Source organism: Vicugna pacos, chromosome 28 (genome assembly GCF_048564905.1).
Source record: "Vicugna pacos chromosome 28, VicPac4, whole genome shotgun sequence".
Taxonomy (NCBI): Eukaryota; Metazoa; Chordata; class Mammalia; order Artiodactyla; family Camelidae; genus Vicugna; species Vicugna pacos.
In genome coordinates, this window is record NC_133014.1 from 16,096,403 (window position 1) to 16,114,640 (window position 18,238).

Genomic DNA, 18,238 nt, shown 5'->3' on the forward strand with positions numbered 1-18,238 from the left:
CCTAATAAAGTTTCCTAATATAGTTGTTTTGTTTCCTCATAAAGCTTAGTACCACAGAATGGGGCCTATTAAAGATCTGTTTTTCTGAATTTATAAAAAGTTCAGGCATCTTTTTCAAGGTCTAAACTTGCTAAGATGAGTCTTCTCTCATTCAAAATGGCATGACTTCCATAACGTAAGAACTCTCCAAAAAAATCTTGCCATTTCAACACTGGAAGACAAACAGGCCACCTCATACACACTATGACTGAAACGAGGTGAAGTTTTATTGACCGACTTAAATGTGTTATCGACAGTAAGTTCCTAATGTCATTTTTCTTATGACGGGGAATGAATTTTACCGACAACTCCTTGATTCCTGCTGTTTATCTCGTCCCTGTCCACCCTCATCAGGAACTGTAGGGCAGACTGTTCCACGGAATATCTGCAATGAATTTTATTAAAGTCATAAAGCTATGTGTGCTGGACTCACAGGGGGCCTTTGTGTAGTCTTCTCGCTTAGCTCTGCCTTTTGCTGTAGAGGCTGAGTTTATACCTAATATTTCCTCATCTCCTTACTTATCCACATGCCCTCCTCACACGTCACATCAGTCTGATCATTAAGGTTTCACTCCAAGGGAGGCGACGGTGAGTCCTGACGACACAGCCATAGTATCGTGAGAAAACAATACATAGAAAAGCCTGTCTTAAAAGTCACGTTTTTTGAAAGAATCTTTTTTTTTAAAAAAATCAGAGTAAGAACATTAGCAAGAAAGGTAAACTGCTTAGACACGAGGAGACACTGGAAGGATGTTAAGATTAGTTACAGTGCTACGTCATTGTGTGAAATTCCACAAGTGTTTCAAGTGTTCTAATGCATTAAGGGAACAAATACAAATAAGCAGTTGACCGTATTTTTAGTAAATAATCCATTGCCTTTATCTGACAGAATTCTAAATAACTGGACTGAAAGATATGTGGAAAAGCCAATTTTTAATGCTAATTGTAGAAGTGCTACTCTTCAGATAAGCCAAATACAGGTGCAAAATGTAAAGATCTGAAAAATTTAAGAAATAAAAGACAGTTTATGTGTATTACTGTGCCTGTCCACGCTGGATTCACCCACGCCTTCTCACTGGCTTATACCGTACTGGTTAATGGCTACTATGAGCCTGAATGTATTTTCCATCAAAAAAAGAAAAATGGCGACTACATTTAACCAACATTTCCTTTACACCAGGCACCATGTTCTAATTACTGTTTCATTTCATCCGTACGATAAGGGTTAAATGTATCGATATGTACCCAGAAGTACAAACCCCAAGGCTTGGAAAAGGCGACCTGCTTTTTATATCTCAGCTGAGAGAACTGCATTCCAAGCAGACTGACTCCAAGACGTCTCCTAAACCAGCCCTTCTCAAGCTATCTGTGATAACAGGCCACGTATTTGTTACTCCAAAAGGTCACAGACCAAAGCTTCTGTACAGTACAACAAAATTAATAATTCAAAAAACTTTAAATATTAAATAAGCCCCAAATTTCTTACTAGATTCCACAGACATAACATTACTCCGTAAAATGGCCATGAATTTTTCAAAGCACTTACTCTCAATTTCTGTGCTTACTGCAGACCAGTAACAAATTATTCATGGATCAGCCTTCGTCCACAGACCACAATCTCAGTAGCCAACGTGCTCCCAAATCTAAAAGCCCCTCCGTATGAGGTGTTTCCTGAAGAAAGTTGCACAGTGCTAACAAGCATGGCCCAGTGGAAGGGGGCTCACATCTCACAAAACGTTTCAACAGCCCCAAACAGAGACGTCTGCTTCCCAATCCTAGGACTTGTGGATATGCCCTCTCATACGGCCGAAGGGACTCTGCAGACGTGATGAGGTTAAAGGTCTCAAGATGGAGAGGTTATTTTAGAGTATCTGGCTGGCCCCAGTACAATCACCAGGGTTCTTTTAAGAGTGAGGCAGGAGGGCTGAAGTCAGAGGAGATGTGCTGGAAGAGGCTGCAGTCAGAGGCGGAGATGTGAGGGTGCCCTGCCGCTGGCTTCGCGGACAGGGGAAACCGCCACAAGCAGGGAACGCAGGCGCCCTCCAGATGCTAACAGCGGGAAGGACCTTCCTCCCTAAGGAGCACAGCCCTGCCGGCACCTTGATTTCAGGGCTTCTGACCCGAAGAATCGTCTGATGATAAGTGTGTGCTGTTTCAAGCGACTGAGATTGTGGTAATTTGTTACAGCAGCAACTGGAAACACAGATTTGGGTTCCAGGGTGCAGTGCTGCTGTAACAAATACCTAAAAATGTGGAAGTCGCTTTGGAACTAATAATGGACAGAGGCTGGAAAAATTTTGAGGAGTATAATAGGAAAGCCCTAGACTGCTTTGAACAGACTGCTACCAAAAATACGGATGTTAAAGGCCCAGCTGGTGGGGACTCAGAAGGAGGTGAGGAGCGTGGCAGAGAAATCCTTTATCGTCTTTGAGAATATCAATCATTACGAACAGACTGTGAAAGGAGATGCTGGTGAGGGCTCAGGACACGAGGAACGTGTCGTTGGAAATTGGAGGAAAAGGTGTGTTTGCTATCGGCTGGCAGGAAGCTTGGCTGAATTGTTTCCTACAGTTATGCAGAAATCAGAATCATAAGTGATGGATACTCAACTGAGGAAATTTCCAAGCCAAGTGCTGAAGACGTGGCCTGGTTTCTTGCTTATAGCAACGTGTGAGAGAAATGAAGCAAATGGAGATAGAACTGTTAAGCTAAAAAAAAAAAAAAAAAAAAAGAGGACGTGATGACTTGCCTAGCAGACTATAAGAGATGCTACAATTAGAGGACTTGCTTTCAGGAAAGTGTGCTCTGCAGAAAAAGTCAACTGTGCACCTATGAAACCTTCAGCTTGTGCCCTGGGAGGATGGAGACCCAGGGAGCCCTTGATGAGATCAGGCATGGGGTTCATGGACCCCTCAGTCGTTTCACAGAGGCCAAGCACGGAGACGAGCTTATCCAGGAAAGACCGGAGAAGCAGCCTGTGTTCTCACAGGGGGAGCCCCAGAGACATTACAAGAGAGAACCACAAGTTTCTTAAGACTGTTGTTATCAGTACAAACACTGCCAATGTGGAGTGAAAAAAACCCAGAGAAAGATGAAATTCAAATAAACTGTTGGACTCTCAAAATTATACAGGCAGGGCTGATAAAAAAAAAAGACTCAGCTGAGAATATGTGCTGTCCTTCATGAAAAAGGGATTTCTTGGGTGAAGAACCAGGCCTGGAGGGCAGAAGAGCCTCGAACCACAGTTTATTCCCGGGCACTGAAGTCCTAGTGCCTCGCTGGCTCTCTAAATTGCTTGAGGTCAGTTACTCTTTTTTCCTTCCCTTCTCACCTTTTAATAAAAATGCCTAGAAATGTTACCTTATGCCTGGGCCACTAATGCATTTTGAGAACATAATGTTTGTTTTCTTATTTTCACAGGTACATAGATGGTGAGAAATTTTGCTTGAGGATGGCTTATAACTAGAATCTTACCCATACCTAATTTAGACGGTTTAGAGGATGAGATTTGGAATTTAAAAACTGATGAATTTCAGGCGGGGTTTTGGTCTTGAGATGATACTGTAATGGGCTGAGTCTACTGAGGCTCTCGAGACGCAGTGAACGTGTTTTGTGTAGGAAGGACGTGAACTGTAGCGGAGGGTGGCCGGAGCGGGGACTATGGCGAGCTGAACAACGACCCCCAAAGATGTGCATGTTCTAATTCCTGGAAACTCGGTATGTCCCCTTAAATGCCAGAAGAGCCTCTTCAGATGTGATCTGGTCACGGCTCTCGAGATCAGATTATTCTCAAGTATCCGAGTGGGCGCAATGTAATCCTAAGGGTCCTTATAAGAGGGAGACAGGCTGATGCGAGGGCAGGAGCAGAGGGCAGAGTCAGAGAGAGATCTGAGGACGCCACACTGCTGGCTTCCAACAGGGAGGAAGGGGCTGAGAAGGGAGCAGCCTTTAGAACATGGAAAAGGCAAAAAAAAAAAAAAAAAAAAAAAAAAAAAAGATTTTCTGCAAAAGCCTCCAAAACGAGCACACCTCTGCCAACACCCTGACGTCAGGAGTCCTGACCTCTAGAACCACGAGGTAATAAACCGGGGAGGCTTCCAGCCACTACGTTTACGGTAATTTGCCACAGCAGCTGGAAGAAACCAACCTCGGTGCCCCCTACTTGATTTGACATCATACTTCTCTATACGTACGCCATGAAACAATCTTGACTTTTCACATTCCATGGAATTCTTAGTTAATACAGCAAAGAATATGCTTCACAAGATGCAAAAATTAGGTTTTACAACTTCAAAAATCCTAAGAGTGTTTCCCTGCTAACAGCCGTCTTGCGGAAATGTGACAACTGTGACAACACGAAAGTGGAACCTTTCATCATTTCAAAATGATGGATTTCCCCTGGTAAACCAAAGAAAAAAGTAACTCAGTAAATACACCTTGCTCTTAAATCGTCAGTGCAGTTCTTCCTGACTGCATTAGCATCTGAAAGTAAGGCAGGACGGTTTATTTAGACTGCGAATCCATTACTGCAAATGAGAGTGCCCTTCAGCAAAGCACCCCCTTAATTATCTCATCAACTTAATTTCAAAAGTCCCATGAAGAGTTTTCTTCAAAGGCACTGCAAACTTTACTGGGCGGAAAAAAAAAAAAAAACTGTCCACAGCTCAGGCCGGAACGCATACTCAGTGATCAGCGTCATAGCGGGATTTACTCACTCTGAAGGATCTCTAAGTTCTCTGGGAAGTCATGATACAATCCCAGTAGAAACACACACGTCACAAAGCGTTTCAAAGCAGCTCTTACCTGTGTGACAAGCGGCTCCAAGAGCCTCTCCACGGTCAGTGTCCGGATTTCCAAACTTTTGGGGTCCCATTTTAATATGATAGGCGAAGTTGCCGAGGTCATGCTCCCTGCAGAGACACACATGGTCAGTCAGAAATAATGATCACAGAGACAGTCTGTGACCTTGGGGGCTCAAATCAAACACGTCACCAAGCCTTGTAACATCCCTGATGACCGTCTGGCCCAGCCCCGCCAAGTCAGAGACGGGGAAATCAGAAGCAGAACTGAGTTGGTGATGATGGATCAGATTAAAAAAATGGATGTTTCCTGAGGGCACCTGTATTCCTTAGACAAACTCTTGGGACCCAGCTGACACTGAAACACATCGCTTCCTCAGTGTGTGGTGTCCGTATCCAGCTGCTACCTGCTGGGAAGGACTTGGACCGTGGCCTTGAGTAGCTGACGGTTTCAGGACCTGTGCTGTGATCACGGAATCAGAGAGGGGTTTGGGAGACCCGAGGGGAAAACTCCGAAGGGGGTCTGGGGAGCCCAACAATGGCTTCCAGGAAGCACAGCAAAGTCGCCATGATCACCGGAGGAGGGGCCGCACGTGCCAACAAAAAGGCTTCTTTTTTTTTCCCCCATCATAACTGAGCCCTGAGGACACTCCACTCCCCGGGAGAGCCGAGTTTCATTCTCTTAAACGGGAAAGGTGCCTTGCAAAACGAGTGGCCACAGCTCTGAAAATCAGCTTGCAGCTATTTGCAAGCCCTCTGATCACTCCCTGCACTCATATTCTTGTTCTGTGAGCGTCTGATAAGGTTATTTATCTCACTCCAAAGCAATCCTCTCCCACAGATACGTAGCTAGCAGCCTGGCACGCACGTATTGAGCACACAATGTGGTCCTGGCCTCAACGGAGTAAATTATACTTCTATCTATCAGGGGTGTGTTTCTCATCGCGAAACCGACTGCTCTTTGCTGAATGTACTTTGACAACTAACCCCTGGGCCAGCCACCTTAGATCGAACAAAGTGAAATCTGAATCATCTGCTTTCATACCCTCATAAATCAAACTGTTCACAGCCGTTCTCTTATTTTGAATCAATGTCCCCACTCAATCCCACTCTTATAAATCAATGTAGATGATTACTTCTGTTAGAATTAACCCGGCAAAGAAGGCCTATCACGTTAGGCACATGCTCCTTCACTGCCCTGCTCCTGCTAAGCCTTTGGCAAACACACCCAACAAATTTGCTTCAGGGGAAAAAAAAAAACCAGGCGAAGACACAGTGTGCTGGTATTTAACTCTCTCCAAATGCCGTGTTTTAAATAAACGAAGCTCAGTGATCCAGCCACACAGCGCGATTTAGATTTGGGTTCCTTCACAACAACAATAGTTGGCAAGGACACGCGGCCTGTCCTCCAGAAACCTACAAACACTTCACACGTTTCCCGTTCACACCGCCAACTGCCGCCAGCAGCTCTGACGTGCGCAGAATTCTGCTGCCAGGCAACACACCTTCCTGCGCTGTGGCAGGATGGAGAGACCAGATGCCTTCTCTCCACACAGGCCACCTGCATCCCTGCGGGAGCCAGACCCACCTCAGCAACCCAGCACTGAGGACACAATGGTTGCAAACTCTGAGTAGCCTTGTCAAGCTCCGATGGACTAGCGAGTGGCACAGTAACAGTGCAGCACAGGAGGTCCCGGAGGAAAGCAAGCTGGGTAACTAACAGTCAGGCAGTGAGGTCATTTTAACACGACAGTGAAAGGCACTGAGTTAGACCGTGTACAGAATCACCTGTTACACAGGCGAAGCCGGCCGACCAAGGAAGGCACACAAACTCTTTTACTGACGTTCCCATCCACTGATGTACAGAAATGGCACTCAAACAGTGCTGAGGTGAGAAACAAAAATGCTGGGACAACCGTATCAGAGACACGACCTAGCCTACAGCAAGAAGAAATGGGAGAGTGCATGCCTAGTGTGCACGAGGCCCTGGGTTCAATCCTCAGTTACCACCGCTGAAAATAAATGAATAAACCTAATTCCCTTCCCACACAAAAATTATAAAAAAAAAGAAGAAGAAATGGGAGACCTTGAACAAAGACCTCAACCCAAGTATGAGCCAACAAGCAGACTTAGATGGAACAGGGCCTTGGATCCTGAAGGTCACAGGGAACTTGTAAAACTAAAAATGGAAGGACAAGAGTCACCGCGCAAATCACTCGACTTAATTCATTCCTTTGCGGATCAATCTTTTCAGCCACTTCTGAGGACACAGGTAACAGTCAATGGGAAAAGGCAAGGCAAGGTTGTACGGTATTAATTTCTTGAAGGGGAAAACCCAGTCATAGAGACATGCTCCTCCGTGTGGAACAAGCAAACTGACTCAGACAAGAGGCCGGGAGAACAAGTGAAGTGTGCAGTCACACACACCGGCCTCTCACGTGTCGAAGGAACAGCTCTCAAAGCCACACTGCACGTCTGCACAATGAACGCAGTGTGCTGTGCCCACAAAGAATTCTGCATAAAGAAAATACATCTTTTTGGTCAATGATTTAAGTTCAAAGGAAAAAGTACATATTTCACTTGCTTTTGGTGGAAACTCAGAATGCTGGCTAGACACAATGAAAGAGAGAAAAACAGGGGCTGTGAAAAAACGAAAGATAACTGGGTTGTCTTCCTCCACGCATCGTAATTGCACAAGTCTAAGAACAAGCTCTTAGCAATTCATTTAATCTCTGAGAAGACTTTCTTCTTGAAAGGTATCAAGCTGCACATCCAGGGAAGGTGACAAAACATCCTACACAGTAATACCTCACAAATTCAGACTCTCCAGGGAGGTGAGGAAGAGACATGGGCCAGGATCGGCCAGAGCCATTCGTCACTCACGACAGAAAAAGCAAAACCTGACAAAAAGACATTCCAGAGTAACACGAGCTTCCTTACGAGCCGCCAAGGGGTGAGTGTCCTAATTTTCTGCTGTTAATAAAGGAAGGAACCTCTAATATTCAGGCCCCCTCCTGGGAGAAGGGCTTTTTTATGGAGTCGAGAACTTTACGTGCGTTTGTGCATCACAGGCAGGAGTAGAGGCTGAGATATAAAAACAGAGGAGGCATCTGATTACACTTCAAACATCCCTAGAAAGTAAAAGGCACCCTGGTTGGCACCTGCAGCAGCACCAGGTCTAAAAAGAGGGTGAGGGAGATTCGGCTCTCTTCCCGGTGGTACCCTGGGTTTGGAGATGGCCTGGCCTCATGGCCTAGTGATGGGAAAGTCCTGCTGTTGATTTTTCTCCATCAATGTCACTCACTTTAAGCTCACTTTCTCTTCCTTTGACTATAAGGAGGCAGCATATCACCCATCCCTGTCCCCTACAGAACCATCCAAAGCCCCGGCTCAGGGAACTGACCAGGGGACCACAACGCGCGTCGCTGCTGCAATCAGAGGATCCATCGCCGTTTAAATTCAGAGCTGAAGCGATTAATGTCCACCTGTTCTCCGCTATTTGCAGCAGAGGTGGGCGGGGCAGCTCTTTGTGCGGCTGTCAGAGCAAAGTGCCCGCCGCCCTCACGTGCTACATGGCCTGCGAGACCTCTAGCCGCGGCGAGCCCAGGCCTTCTAGCCAAACACCCCTAGGACGGCTGCGGGACAGAAATGTCATTCTCGTCATTTCAAAAGGTTGTAACAACGCTTCATGTCTAGGCATAAGTGTCTATTAAAATTTAATATTTTTTATATTTTTTAACACATATTAATATTTTTTAACACACTTTAATATTTTTAAACACATATTAAATAAGAATTAAACGATTATATTCTCTTTAGAGCCGCTCAGTTGTTCTACTCAAATCAACAAAACCAAAAAGAATATATGAAGAAAGTTCCACAGCCTGCAGGCTTTCAGGGTGACAAGTTTAGACTAATAATATATAGCCTACAGCTTCCTGATTTAGGAAAGAAGTCACCATGTCCATAGCTCACTGAAATGAGTTTTTATACCTACAATAGCATATTCATAAAATTTAAATCTATGTGCCAACTTAATAGGAATTCGCTACTCCCGGAGTATGCTAATAGAAAGCCAGTAATCTGAAATTCAAAATGAAAGCTACTATCTGTCAATTTCATTTCCTTGCTTCTCACTACATTCATAGCCTCATCATTTAAATTCATTTTGGAGCATAAACAGGCTCAATCTAGTCCTAAATTATGGCTTGTCTTCCATTTGGATGTGAGCGTGTGCGATACCCAGGTGAGCTGTGCTTACTCCGTTTGCGAAGTCAGGTCTCCAAAGTCCCATCAAGGACTCAGTTTTCCTAAACAAAGTGTATCTGACCAAAGGTTAACCCTGTTCTACCTAACATCCTTCAGCAGCATTGCAATTCTGATTTGTGCAACAGATTCCAAAAACCAAAAATAAGAACCATTAGTATTTCAGATAACGTATTTTGAGAAGTTACCTTTATAGCCCAAAAGCAATCTCAAATTATTTGAGGAAGGCATTATTTAATTGGCAATGAATTTATTCTGTGTCCTTCTAACCGTCTGTAAATTAGAATTCCACATGCAATGATTATATAACTTTAATCCTCACGAGGATTTCAACATTTCATATTCAGATTACAGCAAAATAACCACAAACTGCTCTCCTTATCTTTCATCTTGCTGTATAATTCAGCCCAACTAATTTTCTGAAACATGCCTTTTTCTAGGACAAAGTAACTGCTTAAATCTCTTCTCCAGCAAGTCCCAAGTCTCTGTAACAAGGCTGTCACTCCACTTTCTGACCATGGTCCCTGGATCTTATTTCTTTAATATGTCTTCTGTTCCAATCAGGTACGGACTACCTCATAACAGAGGGTTCATGTCCCTTCCCAAAGTCCCCACCTGGAACACAGTCCTCCTCATCCCCCCAAATCCAACTGCTGACATCTTCCCATTGCAGCTTCTCCACAGACCCTGCATTGCTATGGATTTACAGTCAGTAACGGACGATCTTACATTTTTTTTAAACTGGCTCATTGTTGAGAAATTGACATTAGTTTTAAATAACCCACCAGATCACAAACTCATTAGGGCACAAATCAAGTTTTTTTTATCTCGTCTATCATCATTATAATAGGTTAGTAGGTCTGTCATAAATGTTTTACATATGCATACATAAAACATGATTCAAATATGTATTTGATTTTTTTCAAGTATCAACTTTTCATCTTTTCAATAGTAGAATCCATTTCCTAGAGAGGAATAATTTTAAAAATATCTTTTGGACATATTGTTTAGACATATTCTTTGGTCGGTACTTCCTAGAGACCTAAAACAAAGGATACCTTGGTATGGCTCAGAGAACACAGTTTATATTTAGGTTTCTTCTTATTCGCATGTTTTAAAAATATATAGTTTCACTATGTATTTTAACTGGATCATTAGTTTTTATTTAATGTGTTTTAAATCTGGGTGTCATTTTTGTTCAGGAAAAAGTAACCTCGAGGCTTCCTTCAGCAAACTAGTGAGGTCTGCCTTGGTATCTGATTCACTGCTGAGACCCATATGAGGGTCTCTTTGTGAAGAACAGTATAAGCTACAAGTTGGCCCACAATACCCCCTGGAAAGTGTCTTTCTTCTCCTCAGTGACCCAAATTGCCTTTTGTCCCCAAGGCCCAATGACTCCTGCTTTCTCTGAATTTCATCGCTATCCCACTAATTAGAACAAGTACCACATAACATTTAATTTGAACACAAATTGTCTTCTGTTGCTCTCTGTTTGCCTTATATAAATTTCGTCCTCTCAAATACACTCAGGGACAGGGACTCGGCCCCCTTCGCAGTGATTATCACAGTACTGAGCACTTAGCAAAAATGTTATGAGCACTCATGGACTTGATTCTTTGCCACATTCCAGTCTCACAATCACACACACACACATGCAGTTAAAATACAACACCAGCTGTGGAACAAAGTGTGGAGAGTCCTCAAAAGACTAGGAATAGACTTACCATATGACCCAGGAATCCCGCTCCTGGGCATATATCCAGAAGGAACCCTACTTCCAAAAGACACCTGCACCCCAATGTTCACAACAGCACTATTTACAATAGCCAAGACATGCAAACAGCCTAAATGTCCATCAACAGGTGACTGGATAAAGAAGATGTGGTATATTTATACAATGGAAAACTATTCAGCCATTAAAAATGAAAACATGCCATTTGCAGCAACATGGATGTCCCTGGAGAATGTCACTCTAAGTGAAGTAAGCCAGAAAAAGAAAGAAAAATACCATATGAGATCGCTCATGTGTGGATCTAAAAAGAAAGAAAGATAGAAAGAGACAAATGAACATAAGTACCAAACAGACTCACAGACATAGATTACAAACTTGTGGTTGCCGGGGTGGGAAGGGACAGACAGGGAGTCTGAAATTTGTAGATACTGACAGGTATATATAGAATAGAGAAACAAGATTATACTGTACAGCACAGGGAAATATATATAAGGTCCTGTGGTAGCTCATGGTGAAAAAGAATGTGACAATGAATATATGTACGTTCAAGTATAACTGAATAATTGTGCTCTACACTGGAAATTGACACAACATTGTAAACTGACTATAACTCAATAAAAACAATACAATACTAAGGCTCTTATGCAAAAAGGAGATTTTTAAATCAGAATGAAGCACTTTCGACGCCATTTATCTGAAAAAACAAAACAAAAAGTGGTTTTCCTCCCACAGAATGCCTTCAATATTCTAACAGAAAAGTCGAATACTGTATGTTCCGTTTCTTCCTTCCTTCCTTCATTTATCCATCCATCCAATTAATCAGGGCAAATGCACTGAGCACGCAAAGAGCGCAAGGCCCAGGCAAGCGCTGTGTGAACCATCGAGGTGTGTCAGACTTGTTAATGCTGACTGGCGAGATGAGACCGCCTCTGACTCATCAGACTGCAAAAACAAGAACCATTCATGAGGGAGGAGAGTTCAGAGAGTGAGCTCAGCCGGGCATGGGCATCTGTGGGGCCAGTATCCTTTCATTTCACCAGGGCGTTTAGGTCAAGTGATAGGTAACCAAGAATACCTTCAAATTTCACATGCACCAGTGGAGTGATCGTGAGCAGTTTGTGCAGCAGAATGACAGAGAAATATTCAATGCCCTTTTGAACTGCTGCCAGAAAAAGGCCAAAAACAAAAGTATGAAAAAGCATTCAAGTAACCCCAGGATGGAGAGTCAAGAAGACAAAGTAATCAGAGTATTAAGATATAATACAAAGAAATAAATGCAGCTATTTATGGAAGACCTGTTTTAAATTAAGTGACTGTAAGAATACTTAGTTAATTAGTACTAAAGGATCTGTATTTTTAAAAATACATTACAATTTTACTTGTCAATTATAATTCCATGAAGCTGAAAAAATAAAAAATAAAATCTCACAAAGCAAAACCTAAGGTTGGCATTCAACTATATTAAAAAGTATAAAATGTTATTCAAAAGCAACATAGGCAAGCTATAAGCAAGGAAATGCATACTAATCATAAAGACTTAATACCAAGATTATATAAAACAACACTTACAAACCAATATGAAAAGATAACTCAAGATGGGCAAAAGAAACAAAAAAATTTTAACCAAAGAACCGGCCCAGATGGCTCCCAAACATATTAAAATAGTTTCAATCTCAGTATCAGGGAAATGCAGACTAGAAGCACAAAGGCATGCCATTTCACACAGACCATATCAGCAGGCATTTCAAGTTAACAGCAAATATTGGTGAGCACGAGGAGCAATGGAAACGTTCGCACACTGCAGAAGCAGCTATCAACTGGTCAAACTAATTTGGGGAAAAAAAAAAAAAAAGTGGCACCACCTAGTAAAGTTGAACTTGGGCATAACCTGGGATCTGCTGATTCCAATGGTACGTGCACAACCCAGAAACACTCCTGCGCGTGCAATTTAACTGCAGGAAAGAATGGTTATGGGGGCACTGCTCACTGTAGGTAAAAACCGTAAACATGCAAACATCTGTCAACAATGAATGATAAATGAATAATATTCTACTGATATCATGAAATAGTATACAGCAGTGAAAAAATTCACTGTATTTATATTGAAGAATAGTTCAGGTGTACAACATAGTGACTTGGTATTTTTATTCATTATATTCCAAAGTTACACGACATCGGCCATATTCTCCGTGCTGTACGTTACATCCCCGCATCTTACTTATTTTATACCTAGCAGTGTGTGCCTCTTAAGCCCCTTGCCCTATCTTGCCCCTCCCCACACCCCTCTCCTCACAGGTAACCACTGATTTGTTCTCTGTATTTATGAGTCTGTGTCTTATTCTATTCATTTGTTTCATTTTTTGTTTTAGGGTTTGTTTTTTTTTTTCTACAATGCCCCCCAGCCCAACCTCCCACGCTGCCCCAACAGGCAGCCCCTTCTTTGCACCCTTACTGCCGCCACCGCCACCGCCACGCTCCTGCGCTGAGGGGCATGGGGCCTGGCTTCGGGGGCCACCGCTCAGTATGGGTCCCCGGTCCCCGCCACCTTGCCGAGCCCCCCCCACCACGCCCAACCCCGCCCGGCGGCCACCTCGTCCTGCCCCGCAGGCCACCCGACCCTCACCTGCAGGAGACTCGCTACCGGCGACCGACCCGCCGCCTCAAGCCCCCGGCCGCCCCCGCCTCCGCCCACCAGGCCGCTGCAGGCCTGGCCCCGCCCCACGCACACGCGGCGTGGGCGCGCTGCGCTGGGGGGGCAGCGTAACCCCCCCCACGGCTACCGCCCGGCCCCGCCCCACGCGCACGCGGCGTGGGCGCGCTGTGCTGGGGGGGCAGCGTAACCCCCCCCACGGCTGCCGCCCGGCCCCGCCCCACGCGCACGCGGCGTGGGCGCGCTGCGCTGGGGGGGCAGCGTAACCCCCCCCACAGCTACCGCCCGGCCCCGCCCCACGCACACGTGGCGGTGGCGCGCTGCGCTGGGGTGGGCAGCGTAACCCCCCCCACGGCTGCCGCCCGGCCCCGCCCACCTACCGGGCCCCCCGCGGGCCCCCCGCGCACCCCGCGCTTGGCCGACGGGGCCTGGCCAGAGGAGTGGAGGGGAACTGGGGACGCGCTGGGGGCATGCGGGGTAGGGGGCCAGGCGCTATTCTGGGGCCACGGGGAGGGAGGGACAGGGGGGAGGGCCTCGGGAGGGGGAGGGCAGTGTCCATCGGCGCCGAAGATCAGGCCCTGCAAGCCCAGAGTCGGTTTGAAAGAAGGAAACAGCCTCGTCTCGGCCAGACATGTGAAGCTGGTGGGCTCAGCGAGCGTAAAGTGACGGCCTCTCCCCACCACCCTCCTTCCACAGCCCTGTGCAGACGGCCTCCGGGGGGAAGCCGAGGGAAGTCCAGGCTCAGCCGGCCTCCCGGGGCCCCGGGCCGGCCCTGCTGGAGCCCCGGCGCGCGCTGCACGGCCTCGTGCGCATCGCGGTGCCGCCCTCCGGCTGCCGCTTGTGGCCCGCGGGCATCACTGCCATCCTCAAGGCGGTGCAGGGCTGGGGGGGCTGGGGGAGGGAATGGAGGCGGGGTGTGCAGAGGAGGCCTTCTTATTCCCAGGGAAGGCTGGACGTTTGGGGGGCTATCTTGGAGGAAGGCTGAGGCCTGTGGCCGAGGACGCAGCTCTCTGACCCGCTCTATCTCACCCTCCCGCGCAGGTACCCGCGGGCCAAGGACCTGGGGTCAGCCGGGACACCGCTTCACTCGAGGCCCGGAACTTCTCCTTCATCTCTCCGGCGGTGGGCACAGCAGCCGTGTGCCCGGGACCATCCTCGCGGTGGCCGTCATCATCGCTGTACACGGATAAGGGCGCCCCCAGCCTGGCCCTACCCTTAGCCCCTCGACCTCCCAAGCGCGTTTTGCCGCCAAGCCACGGACCCAATGGGCACCCTGCACACCCGCTTCTGAGGCCACCGGACTACGATCAAAGGGATTTGGATTCTTTTAAGCAAGTTCTAGTGGGTTATTACATCCTATCTTTAAAGTCACAGTTAAATCCATACAGGTTCTGGCGAGTTAACAAGGAGTTAAGTTGCAGAAACTCGAGAAATTATTTAAGCCGATCACCGCTGCCTCTTTGAGCGCCCCTCTCCCATTTTAAAGTGGCTCGTTCACCGGGTAGAACGTGCGGGTACAGCTGGGCGTCTGGTGGCAGCTTAGTCAATGGGAGATAATCCACCTGCCTTGTGTTACCCTCGCCCCTTTCAATTGAATTACTAGCCTTGAAAGGTCATAACACATTATAGCAATTGTATTTGCTTCGGAGTCTTTTGTGGGGAGGACTGACATGTCAGCACCAGCGCTACCCAGCCATACATGCCTGCTGGTAAATCACCTTAATAAGCGTGTTGTCATAGAAAGTCACATGTGAAAAGAGAAACAATAACCCAGGTTTCCTTCTGGTCCACTGTGGCATTTAACTTGGTGCTTATGAGACAAAAGGTACCTTAGGTGATTCGCTTTTGTAAAATACAGACATAAAATGTACCACGGCCCTCAGGACATGCAGACGGGCTCTGCGAAGTCTGCATGGCCAGGGGTAGTCCTTTCCACCTGGTTCATCATACTTGCATTTCACAATAACAAAGATTTTCTTGGTCACTGGCCAGTTTATTATCATTATTATGAGCTCCCTACTTCTATCAGCAAGTCCTGGTGTGCAGGACTGAAAGGGAGCCTTCAAACACGGAGTAACAAGATGTGTACGGGACAGCCACCTGTGGGGACACTAACACCGTCATTACCTTACGCTGTCTCCTGTCTGCTACGAGGTCAACGCAACAGGATCCCAATCTCACAACAGAAGACAACCAAAGCACAAGGACGTTATTTCCTCAAAGTGAATGGAATTCAACCAGATTTGTTTCAAATCCGTTTTCCTACTGTACAATGCAACCTCCCTTGGTTAAATGCTTTACTTCATGGTTAGTATGTCTTGGAGGGCAGACAAGTAAAAACAAAAACAAAAACAAAACACACAGCTTTAAGTAGCTTGACAGAAATAGGTGGACAATAACTCCTTCGTGGGTTATTTAAGGTAACCAGAGCATTTGGGGACCGTTCCCGAGGTTTCATTTTGTCAGAGAAGGCTAGACCTTTCTAACATATATCTCTTGGCACCACTCTCGGGATACGAGGGGACAGATAATGGATCGTATCCAATGTGGCAGCCCTTGGTTTCATGCACGTTCAGAAAGACTTCATCAAATAACTGACTGCATGTGGGTACCAGCCGTCTTCGTTCTGAGGTGACCGGAATCACCTCAGGTGACCCATCCCCAAATGTAGCAGCATCTCTTCCCACCTTCACCTCCTTCCTACTGGCCTTCTTGGAAGATGGGATTTGGTTCCTGTTTCCTCTTCCCCATCCCTTCCTGACTCCCAGATCCATCAGTCACAGCCTCTCCACTGTATCCTCATTTCATCTCCCTTTGCTGGCTCCTTCTAGTCAGTGGGAAGTCCTGTCCAACTAAACAACGAAAATATAAAAGAAAAAATAAACGCTCTCCATCCTACTCCTTTCTTGACATCTTCTATTTCTCTTTCCCTTCACAGCCTGTTTCTTTGAGAGGGCAGGCTCTAATGTTTGTTCCGTTTCCTCACTGCCTACCCATTCCCCACCCCACACAATCTGGCTCCTACCCTCACCATTCCACCGAAATTAGCCTTGCAAAGTTACAAATGGTCTCCTAGTTGCTTGATGCAGTGGACGCCATGTGCTTCCCCAGCTTATATACTAAAACTGGAAGGATGTGGAGAAGGTGATCGTGGTCTTTGGGCAAGAATGACAAGCAAATTCATGCAGTGTCTCATATTTTTAGAGTAGGAACTCTTCTGTTATATATAGACATATATCTAGATATAGCTAGATAGAGAATACATTTACATATAGAAAAACTCTGGAAAAATATGCATCAAAATGTTAACAATAGTTATGCTGGGTGGTGGGATTTATGGAAATTCTTAAATTATACATTATTATATATATTTTTCACTAAACACATTTTCACTATATATAGATCATTATGTAAGTTGAATATATATAGTCAACATATATATATATATATTCAACTTATATAATGATCACATATACCTTATTTAAATATAGATAAATCTATCACCTCAAAATATCCAGTGGCCTCCTTTTCAGTTACCTTACTTGAATTCTCAGCAGTATTTGACAATATTAATGTGGTGCTCTGTCCATGGTTTCAGAGACACCACTCTCTCCTGCTCTTCCTCTACCCTCCTGGCATCCTGTTCTCAGTCCTTCCCTGCCCTAAACACAGTATCTGGCTGGTGCCATTCATGTCTGTAGCTTATATTCTGTTGAAAACTCCCAAATCTATTTGTCTAGCTCAGGGCTCCCGCCTGGGTTCCAGCCCCCTGGAAGCAATCATTTACTAGTTTTCCAAACCCTTCAAAGTAAACCTGCTTAAGAGTGAACTCATCCCTTTTCCCTCCAAATTGGTCCAACTCCTGTGTCATCTGAGCAGAACCACTATGTATCTGTCAAGCCCTGTCTGAAATGTAGGAGTCATTTCAATTCCTTTCCTTTCCCTTACCTCCTGCATCAAAATATTCATTAGGTCAAAAAAATTCTCTGATATTTCATAAGTATCACTTTTGTTTTTCTCTATCACCACTGCCTTAATCAAGGCCATCATTATTTCTTCCTCAGATTATTGAAAAGTCTCTGGACCAGTCATGTTGCCTTCGGTCTTAGCCCCTGCTCTGATTCCTCCTCTGTGCTGCAGGGTTTTTTATCCCCCCAAAATAAAAACTACTCCATGTCACCCTGTTGAAAAGCCTCTACTGACTTCCACGGCAGAAGAATAAAGTTCCAATTATATCTGCTGGCCTTCAGTATTGATTCATTACGTGGCATCCATCCGGCTCGCATCTCAAGTCTCCGTGAACTCGAGATTTAGTGCAGCGCGCCTTGTCCTCGGAACACGCCACATCCTGGCACCTCTCAGCCTCTGACCGTGTCTTTCCTCCCACAGGGGAGCGTCTCCCTGTTTTCTTCACTTGCCTTACTCTCCGTTATCCTCTGAAACACGTCATTTCTTGAACGTCTTAGACCCAGCCTTGCTCTCGGAGCACACCCTGCTTCCTCTCAGTGAGCCCCATTCACACTCCATTTCAATTGTTCACTCATTTGTCTCCATCACGCTGGAATGTTGGAATCCTTGAGGACAATACTGCGAATTCAATATTTTTAATAAACACATACATAAACAATTAGCATAAAAGAGGCTGATATAATGCGAAGACATCAAAAGCATGCAAAACAAGGCCTCCCGAACAAATCTACCCACAAGACAGTGTCATTCTTCACTAAAGTAAACACGGGTGCATCTAAAGGA

At 45.5% G+C, this 18,238-nt stretch overlaps 1 protein-coding gene and 1 non-coding gene across 5 annotated transcripts in view; one reads left to right on the forward strand and one right to left on the reverse strand.

Annotated features, from left to right (window-relative positions):
* The window catches only part of CTNNA2 (catenin alpha 2), a 933,346-nt gene that overhangs the window by 818,567 nt on the left and 96,541 nt on the right, over positions 1-18,238 (reverse strand). For all 4 annotated transcript variants that reach the window (XM_072951563.1, XM_072951564.1, XM_072951561.1 and 1 more), the window contains exon 2: positions 4,843-4,949. In XM_072951563.1, the coding sequence (XP_072807664.1) occupies positions 4,843-4,944 (102 nt within the window). In that variant the 5' untranslated portion in view covers positions 4,945-4,949. The remainder of the gene's footprint in view (positions 1-4,842; positions 4,950-18,238) is intronic.
* Positions 16,586-16,688, forward strand: LOC116285935 (U6 spliceosomal RNA). The gene has a single exon (XR_004195703.1). It is a non-coding gene; the product is annotated as a U6 spliceosomal RNA (small nuclear RNA).